This window comes from Cryptotermes secundus, unplaced genomic scaffold, assembly GCF_002891405.2.
Source record: "Cryptotermes secundus unplaced genomic scaffold, Csec_1.0 scaffold116, whole genome shotgun sequence".
Classification (NCBI taxonomy): domain Eukaryota; kingdom Metazoa; phylum Arthropoda; class Insecta; order Blattodea; family Kalotermitidae; genus Cryptotermes; species Cryptotermes secundus.
The window spans coordinates 1,968,856-1,978,416 of NW_019732857.1; the positions used below are offsets into that span (position 1 = coordinate 1,968,856).

At 38.9% G+C, this 9,561-nt stretch overlaps 2 protein-coding genes across 2 annotated transcripts in view; one reads left to right on the plus strand and one right to left on the minus strand.

Annotated features, from left to right (window-relative positions):
* LOC111867763 (anosmin-1) overlaps positions 1-9,561 on the plus strand; it is a 65,699-nt gene that overhangs the window by 46,411 nt on the left and 9,727 nt on the right. The gene's annotated exons all lie outside the window — the stretch shown is intronic.
* On the minus strand, positions 1,105-6,431 carry LOC111867764. Its single transcript, XM_023857904.2, has 3 exons — positions 6,088-6,431; positions 4,129-4,310; positions 1,105-1,820 (listed from the first exon to the last, which is right to left on the minus strand). The coding sequence occupies exons 1-3, from the start codon at positions 6,145-6,147 to the stop codon at positions 1,379-1,381; spliced, it is 684 nt and encodes a 227-aa protein (XP_023713672.1). The 5' UTR covers positions 6,148-6,431; the 3' UTR covers positions 1,105-1,378.

A 9,561-nucleotide genomic window follows, 5' to 3' on the forward strand; every position in this document is an offset into this window, starting at 1 on the left:
TGATTTAAAACTGGAAAATTGTACACATGTAAAGAATCAAACGGCACTTTTCATAATAATATTTGGTCTCTCTGAAATACTTACAAACCCTCTTTATAACAGACACTCACCTAATTCCTACATACAATGAGCAATTAGTTTTCTTGATCGCGAAATCAGGAGGAAGAGCCGGACGCTTTCCGTCAAGTCGGTCTGACACATATCGAATCCATTGGGCCGCGCCATAACTCAAGCGGTTAGTCGCTGGCTTCCCACCACGGCTGCCCGGGTTCGATCCCGGGTCTGGTCAAGTGGGATTTGTGGTGGTCAAAGTGGCGCTGGGGCAGGCTTTCTCCGAGTACTTCGTTTTCCCCTGCCAATCTTCATTCCACCAATTGCTCCACAATCACCCTCACCTATCATCTGGGTCTGGTACAATAGGCCAGAAGTGGCCGCAGTACAAGGGACTTAGTCCGACCCCACTAGCAATAACAAAAATATCGGATCCATTGGATTAAAAGATATCCATGTATGGAAACTCATTTTATTAAGTTTTAGAGTATTTTCCTACGCTTTCTCAGTCGTCTTGCAGGAGAGCATATCCATTACTATAAGTTAACAATGTAAAATCCATCTTGGCTTCTGGGTATTCAATAAGCATGCTATTTGTAGGATGTTCATATGTATTCGCTTAGTCTGATACGAAAAGACCCGTAATTATTTGAGCTCATCTTACAGCTGAAGAAGACGCTCCTTTCCATCATGTTAAAATAATATTTACGTGTATCTAGTCATAAATCTGTGACTAACAAAGGGCTTTATAAATAAAAGTTAGAAACAAATTATTTAATATATATTATACATTTTTAATTGGAGCCGGGATAGCGCAGTCGCTATAGCGTCCGGTTACGGGCTGGACGACCGAGGAGTCGGCGTTCGAGCCCCGTTAGAGTTAAGAAGTACCTCTTTTCCACGTTTTCCAGACCGGATCTAGGGTTCACCCAACCTTCTATCCGGTGAGTACAGGGGATTTTCCCCGGGGGTAAAGCGGCCTGGGCTTGAAGCTTACCACTCACCTTTAACTAATGATGAAGTCAAGAAAATATGGCTCTATACATCCATTTCCCCATATGTCTTCATGGTGTAGTGCTTAATTAGTTAAGCACAGGAACAACTTTATACGTTTAGGATTAATGCCGTCAACAAAATTATCAACCTTAAACCAATACAGTCAGTACAGCGTTGTTAAATAACCATCTTTAATTAAACTACGAATCAGTCCAATCGGTCCATCATCATGTATGTATATTGTTAATCTTGAAACAAAGTATTAGAAAGTGCGACTTGGCGAGAGTTAGGCCACTGACTGTTATAAAGAGGTTTTCCGTTTAATGTCGACTTAACCCCGACAGTAATTCCTGAGACAAACACAGGCCACTGTGATATTGATAGCCTCAGTCTTCCACTGGGAGCACAGAGGTTTATGCAGCAGAATATTCCTGTCTCCTACAGTTTCTTCTATGGAATCGATTCTCTTAATAACGAATATCGTATGTTTAAGCGGGTGGCAGCGGTATAAGGAGCTGCCACATAAAGTTGCGTTGCAGTTGACCTCAGATAAGTATCTTGGATAAGTTCCTGGGCCAAAATCGTGGTTTCTTCGGCTATTGGAGTAGCAGTAACAGGGGGCTGGATTCCTGTCCATGAACATTGATCGTTCGCTAGTAGCTTGAAGTAGGCTGGGTTCCGGGTTGTAAGTTCCAGGCGGGTCGCGTTTCTCCATCATTTCCACGTCGTTAATGTAGTCTTCTTGTTTAAGACTATTCATTAATAAACTTAACCTGCAAAATAAAGAATTTAGTTTATATCCAAATGGTAGCATCTCTGCATATTTTTATTCTATCAAATTTAGCAGGCCTCTCTCATTATAGATGCAGCTGTATTCTTTGTGGTTTGCCTTAGGCGCTGTCACTGTATAGACTGCTTACCGTCGAAAGGAAGGGCGATTGACGAATGGGTGGAAGGAAGCAGCCATGACCTGTCCGAGGGTCTACCCCGGCATTTGCCTGGATGAATGAGAAAAACCTCGAATAACCCCGCAGTAGCCAATGTTTCGGTCGAAACTCGAACTGAGAACCATCAGAATACTAGTGTAAAGCTTTACCGCTGTATTAACCAGCCGTATGTTTAGATGTCTACAGAATTTTTGATGTTATAAAGGTTTGATATTCTTGACTAAGTTTGTTTTTATAGGAAAACTCGTCGCATGTACACAGGCATTGTTTGGCCAATAGATTTTATGCACCATAATTACGTTCATAAATGCATACGTTTACTGTTTATGTTGGTGTTTAAGTAAACAGAGGCTTGTAGACGAGCAGGTGGAAATATTCAACGTATTGCTTCAAGTTTTTTTTTTAATAGTTCATAATATCTAACGCAATATATTTATTTTATATAATTTTCATATTTTGGGTTATATATTATTTTATTTTGTTCATATGTTTAATTAATGAACACTTCATATATTCCACAATTATTGAACCATACTGTCATGTCTATGAGTGAGCCTTGGGGGGGGGGGTTGGATTGGGGATTAAATTTAATGATCACATTTACAGACGACTCGGAAATGAAATCAGTTACAGGGCCACAATTAATCTCCAAGTTTTCAAATCATCACAGCATCCATTAAGCCTTTCTCAGCCTGCTCTGTCTTCAGCAGCCGTCCCCTTGTAACGGTTTCTAACAGTCGATATTCTACAGCTTCCGCTGTCAAGTCCTTTACGAATGAAGGCTCCCTTCAAATTGACTCTTTTCTTCACAGACTCCTGTACAGAACCGAATTGGTTTCCCCAGTTTTCTTTTTCATAACTCCATTGCATGGGTAGAGTACAAAACACCTTTTCCAACAGTACCTCAATTGCTGCATGCTTATCTGTTGTCGAGGGAACTCGTTTACCGAACCACTGCCTAGAAACGAACGGCTGGTTCTCTGGTTCCACAGTTCTTTTTCTGAGCAAATATGCCACAATATTTAAAACTAGTAATTTCCTCCAATATTAACCATTACAAATTCTTTTACGGAGTTTTATTGAATATGATCATTACTAACTAGGTGGGATTTATTTTTAAACCTAATAGGTTTTACTTGCATTTTTCGTACGATTTCCTGCTTTCAATAGAATTGTACCAGCAATTGCTTGTGTGTGTGGGTAATCTTCACAATGCTACCACTCAGAAAGTGAGTGTAAATACACGTACCTCTGTGAAATTTAGGTTCTCGCGGCAAGGAATATGAAGATTTCTATCTTCTGGGATGTGGGGTAGAAAGTAGCCAACGTTTTGACCGAATCTCAGTCCTAAATCTTCAGCGTATGAACTCTTCTAACATGAACATGGAGGCAAGAAATTCCTCCAAAGTGTCAGTAACTTTGTACCAGACTACACTGTCTCGTCATGGAAAAACATTCTTCAGGAAAGGAAGTAGTTCTTTCATAAATGCTAAAGATCAGCAATAAAATATTAACAAATTTTTCTTAATCTATTTAACGATGCTTTGTTATTACTTATTATTCTTACTGCATGCGTAGATAAACTTATTTGTGTGATCTCGGATGAGAATATAACCGTGGAACATCAGTTAGGATGGATTTTCAAGGATAGAGTCGTGGCCTATTTTATAGTATTATAAAGAATGCTTACATAGCCACTGAGTAAGACCCGGAAACTCCCTGTGTCATGGTTGAGAACTCAGATCTCTCCAGCACGAAATAGAAGATTCGTTCGTTGAATTTACCTCTACGGACTGAGGACAAATATTAAAAACTTGGAAGATATTCGGCCTGCTGCTCGAAATCTGACCAGTATGAAGTATATGATATTCGATGAGAATATGTTGGGAGCTGCTCATGGGCAAAATTCTCTTATGATAATGAGGTAGAAGAAATGTGGGGTAAATTACCAAGTCTTGTGATAAAATTGGTACGATACATGACTTCGTTATGTGATCATGTAACAAGACCTTTTACTGTAGAGATCACGCGCTAATTTAGTGCCGGATTTAGTGTGTCTTTGTCAGGGAAGAAAGCGTGCCAGGTATGCCCTATGTCCTCGTAGTGATGCAAGGAACTATGTCGGGGTACTTACTGCTGTTGCTTCTTCCAAATACTTGGAGCAAAGCAGGATTCATCTGTACAACCGTAATTTTCAGTTAATTCCGGTCCTGACGAATGAAATTCCTGGCTTCCCCATCTTATGGGTAGTGGTACCCCAGCTGCGTTTGAAATGCACACGCTGCAAAGTGGTAGCAGCAGCACGTACGTTGTAATCTAGAACAAGTGCGATAAGGAATATGTTCTTATGAATAAATTCAATTACATCAAATATCAAAATTGACAGAACATAGCATAATTACTTGATCTGTTATCTGTTATTCATCGCCGGTTTTCTGTATGTTTCACTGTGAATTCCAGTCTTGGAATTTATGTTCTTATTCTCCCAGCATAATTTATAGAATGCCGTTTATGCATGAAGAGTGATGCGACCATGTTTTCTGACACAATATTCGTATTGATAGCGTAACAAAACATTTCACAGTTCTTTGTAACGAAAAAAAAAATTTTAATATAAGCATTTCTATTCTCTTCCTCTTTTTTCGAATTACGGTTCCAAAGACGTTTAAAATTATTATTATTATTATCATCATCATCATCATCATAATCATCATCCTATCGTCATTATCACTGCAGTTATTTGTGTTTGTCTCTTAGAAGCTGTTTGCTGTTGTAAGCACTTTTAAAAATGTGTAATAGAAATATTACTCTGGTTTTGCGAAACATGCCTAAGAATATTTAATTACATTCCCTATTCTACATTCCGGCTAATTATTTCAATTATGAATATAATTTTCATGCGTCCTATGTGAAAATTTTAATTTTATTTTTTCATTGAACCGAAGATTACGCAGAAACATATCTGTTCATGTTGATTATTTTATCCATCTTCAGGAAATAAAATTCTGTCACAAATATCATTAAATATCCTGTAACTAATACTGGAAACTTACTGGTTTACTTATTTTGTTTCTAAGACAGACTGACGGAAATGAGTTCTTTTTTTTTTTTTGTATTGTTTCCTATATAACGTTTAGGAGATGCGATATGAGGGAAGAAGGTTTGATCTACGATTCAGACCATGGAACTTCATTAGAATTTTCGACTTCTCTGACAAAAAGTTGCTATAGTAGTGATTTTTGCACCGTATTTCCGGTAACATGAACAGGTAATACAGATTTTCAGGTAATATAATTTAAATCACAATAAACAGCAACTGAAACCGTTTTGGACAGAGTACAGTCAGAAGTCTTGAAGACAAATTCTGCGTTTTGTTAATCAAGTGTTAATACTATGTTTCCTAAGTCATGACGTATGAGTCGAAAGAATAAAAAATTCGAATATCTAAATTTAACCTACTAATTTTAAGAGATGGACTTAAATTTTTATAAAGGAAGAGCATTTTTGTTATTTTTAATTTTCTTTTAACATATCATTCATAAAATAAAATTCTCTCGCACATTGTGAAGCATCCTGTGACTATCAGAATAAATTCAAGAGTTCTATTTTTTTTTCGTTTTATATCTGGAAACAAATGATAAATTTATTTTCATATTTTAATCTTCTGGGTTATAGTACTGTATCGTAGCGTCATGTTGTACATCGCTTCTTTATTCCTCTTAGTTATTAGCCGTCTTACATGCAATTGACTTTTTAGGACATTTAAAATTTGAGTTATGAGATTATGTAGTCTGGCGGGTGGGTACCAACGTTCCGGAAAGAAACACTGCCTCCCTCTTCAAGGCAGAAGCTATCTGAAATACCTTTCAGAATATACTGCCTGGAGGTGCAGGTAGTGTTTCCCAATTTAACGCTGGCATCCTGCACACGGGTTGTACGATGTCATAGCCCAGTGACCACAAGACGAATCGTCAAGTTCGTAAAAATCTAAGAATCTGTGAAATGATTTTTATTCTTTTGCAGTTTTATTTCCAATATAATACCCAATAAATGGAGAAATATTCAAGGAAGATTGCAGCCACGTGTTACTCACCGTTTGTCCTCTAGACATAAGCGAAAAGCAAATACGCTTCGGTACCACGGAATGTATCATTGCCTCTTCTTCGCCCGAATAGTACGAATAAAATGAGCTGAATCTGTTGGCATTTTATATTTAATATGTTTCACGTCTCCTCAGTAGATAGGGGGATGACAATATTGTCTTTACAAGATGACACCTGTAGGCGTGTGGTCGACCGCCTTGAAGCAAAGTGGCGCCATACCTGTAACAGAAGCAATATAGCCTCGTGCAGTATGGAGATAACTCCAAACACAGAATAATACAGATTTCAACAATTGTATTTGCTGGTGTTAAATTTATGACCATGATTGTTTTAAAGTTTATATGACGATGAGCTTTATGTTATCGAGGTTAGTCTTTAGGAAGCTATAAATTAATAGTGTTTTTATAAGAAATAATTTGTTTTATTTCACGAATAATGATAAAATAATATTATTTCACTTAAAATTGATTAACATATTGATATTCTGTAAAATCCGTGCTGCCTAAACACATCACGTTAAATTCAGATTTCAGATATGTCATCACCGGTATAACCATTCACAGTTTTGTAAGGTAAACATATCCAAGGGTTTATAAGTGGTAGAGTCATTAAGTTCGTGGAATGGGGTTTTATCGCATCATATTACAAGGTATTCACCTACACTTACACAGATCCACATCGGCCCTCAAAATAGTTGGCTTTGGCCGCTATGCAAGTCTGCCAACATCGATTCATTCATCTGTAAACTGTCAAGACGACAGGTCCACAGTCTCTTCCCAAACAGTTCCTCCACTTGATGCGATCTAGAGCTTTCTCCTTCAAATGAGAATATCCTCTTCTGTCCCCAAGGTCATCCAGCATCTTCTTACGTCTTCTTCCTCGTCTTCTTGTCACTTCTATCCGCCCCTCTATCTTTCCTTCAATAACTTCTTTTAGAAGACAGTTACGTCGATATAGCTAAAGAAAACATTGCTCTGAAACATATTGGCAGGAAATTCCCGTACGACGCTTTGCGACCATTCCACGAACTTATTGACTGTGGCAATATATTCTTTAGGTTACAATTTTCGTTTATTAAATAAACTTCTCCGTGCCACATAATTATATATTGGTGGCCAATAATGCGTGTTCAATAATATTTCATTATGTAGAGAAGACTGGTAAAGATATTTCCCCCTTTTTATCCCAGACTTTCCGTCTAGAGGATTCACGTGGTAGAGGAAAATTTTCAACGATTTCAGTGAAGAACTCATAGAAGTGTGGTTAAAAAATACACATTTTTATATAATTGATTCGTACCTATGTCTTCTGTGATCATATTTACCGTCTGATTTTAGGAATTGAATTATGTTCAACTCTTTAATTCTGTGACCGATTTACACTAAAATAATCCCCTTAATCCCCTGTAAGTTATTTTACACAAAATTATGCATAATTACACGTAATTCATAATGTTTTATTAACTTAAATATGTTAATATATAATGTCATAAGTAAGAAAAATAAAATACTACGGAACAAGCTCTCAATATATTCCAGCTGAAGAATTAATGTTATTCCTCCTATCTTCCTATCGAACATCATATTTTGCTATTCGTTTTTCAGGCATCCGTTTCAAATACACTTTCCATATCGGTTTATAGGTTATTATGGTTATTTCCATGGATCTTCAATGGCTCAGTTACGTTTAGTATCCTCTGAGGAAATGCATTTCGTCCAACTCTTTTCTTCTACTGTGTTCCTTCATTAATAATGAATATTGCGACCTTTATGAAACCATAAATATGGCAGTAAATAAAATGTCTTAAATGAAGTCTTTGAAATAAAATTTTCGTCTAAAAGAGAGGTATATAAACATTTTCTTTATGTAGATGTGGGCTGTATTGTCAGCATTTCGGGGATCCATCCTGCTTTCATCTTCCAAGCACCGAAACGTCAGGAAATATAAGCAGTAGAACCCAATGTTAAAGGTGTCATCTTCCGAACTGAGAATCGGCATTGATATTGAACAGTCGCGAAAACTTGCAGTCCATCAGAATCTTGGCTTCTTTCGTGGGTTAGAGCCTAATGTCTTTGCTCTCATTGGTAATTACTAGGCAGATTACATTAGACACTGATAATATTATGTTCCGAAAACAAAAGGTTTGCATGTTAGTTCTGCGGAAAGTTGTACTCTGAATATAGGCCTATTTTGTTCGTAACTGGGAGCCTGTCACAATACTACAACCAAAATTCTTCATTCCCGCCGCTGGGGTAGTACCATAATAGCCGATGACCAGTTGCATCTACGTCCTTCACTCGTTTTTTCTAAGCCATAGGTTATAATTTACGCATCTGAGATAACATCATTAAATAAACTAATGTATCGAGAAAAATAATCATGAGATTGTCTTCAACTGCCATGCATCATGTTCACGTCTCTCGTTATGACCCTAACATGCCTACGTTTGAGTGTTCTGCCCTGAAAACGGAGGCGGTAGGACCATCTAAAATTTGGTAACTGAACTGCACCCCAAGCACTTCCAGCAGCGGTCCTCGAACACGGCAGGCGCGCCGAGCTCACTAAAAGCGGTGGTGCCTTAAAGTAAGGTGTGAACTACCGTGCCGAGGCCTACGTGACACTGAGAGAGGGGTATGGTGAACAGTGCCGCCTTGGGATACCGCCACATGCAGGATCCAGGGGGGAAGAGACATTTCCCCTGCTGCAACCAAACTCTATCAGAGGCTCTAGTGGGACGTCCATTGAGGGCGAGGCTTTCTCTGGACGGCGTCGAGCTACCTGACCGTCGAGAAGGAGAACTGGACTGGCTAGAGAAGAAGGCTCTTGCTGAGGAACTGAGGGCTCCGTTGAAGCTCGGTTGTGGGTCCAGTCTGGACAGTGTTTCGTGGGGTGGGTTCTGCTGACCCTGCTGGCAAACGACAGAGATGAGCTAGAGTCTTACCATCATCGGAATCCTGAGAGAAGAAGAATTCCAGTCCACATCCGAGGCCCCGTTTTGTGGTCTTCTCTTGTCACTGAGAGGTCTTCCTGAATCAAAGAACTAACTTACTGTGTTCTCTGCTTCTATAGGAACAGTCAGATCCCTGATTGGCTGTGGTGAGTTTAGAGGCTGTGGTTTAAACTGAAAGTGGTTTCTGGATGGGACAGGTCAACGAGGAAGTGGCCTGGTAGAGGAAGGCTCTTCTAAAAAAATCAAAAGCTCGGATGGAGCTAGGCTGTAGGTCTAGTAGGGCCTGGTGGTGGGTCTCTGCTATCAGTATTGCGGAAAGGCAATTGCCGCCTGGGGTATTCGGGTGTCAGCAGGTAGGGTGTTTTGGAACCCCAAATTCGTCACATTTTTAATTGCCTGGCACCATTGCGGTCGGACGAATAGAATTAAGGTACATTATAAAAATGGCCCCGAGCTTCTACTTCCTGTATCAAAGGGCACAGTTGCAGGGTTGTCTACTTCCCGGAGTGCAGTG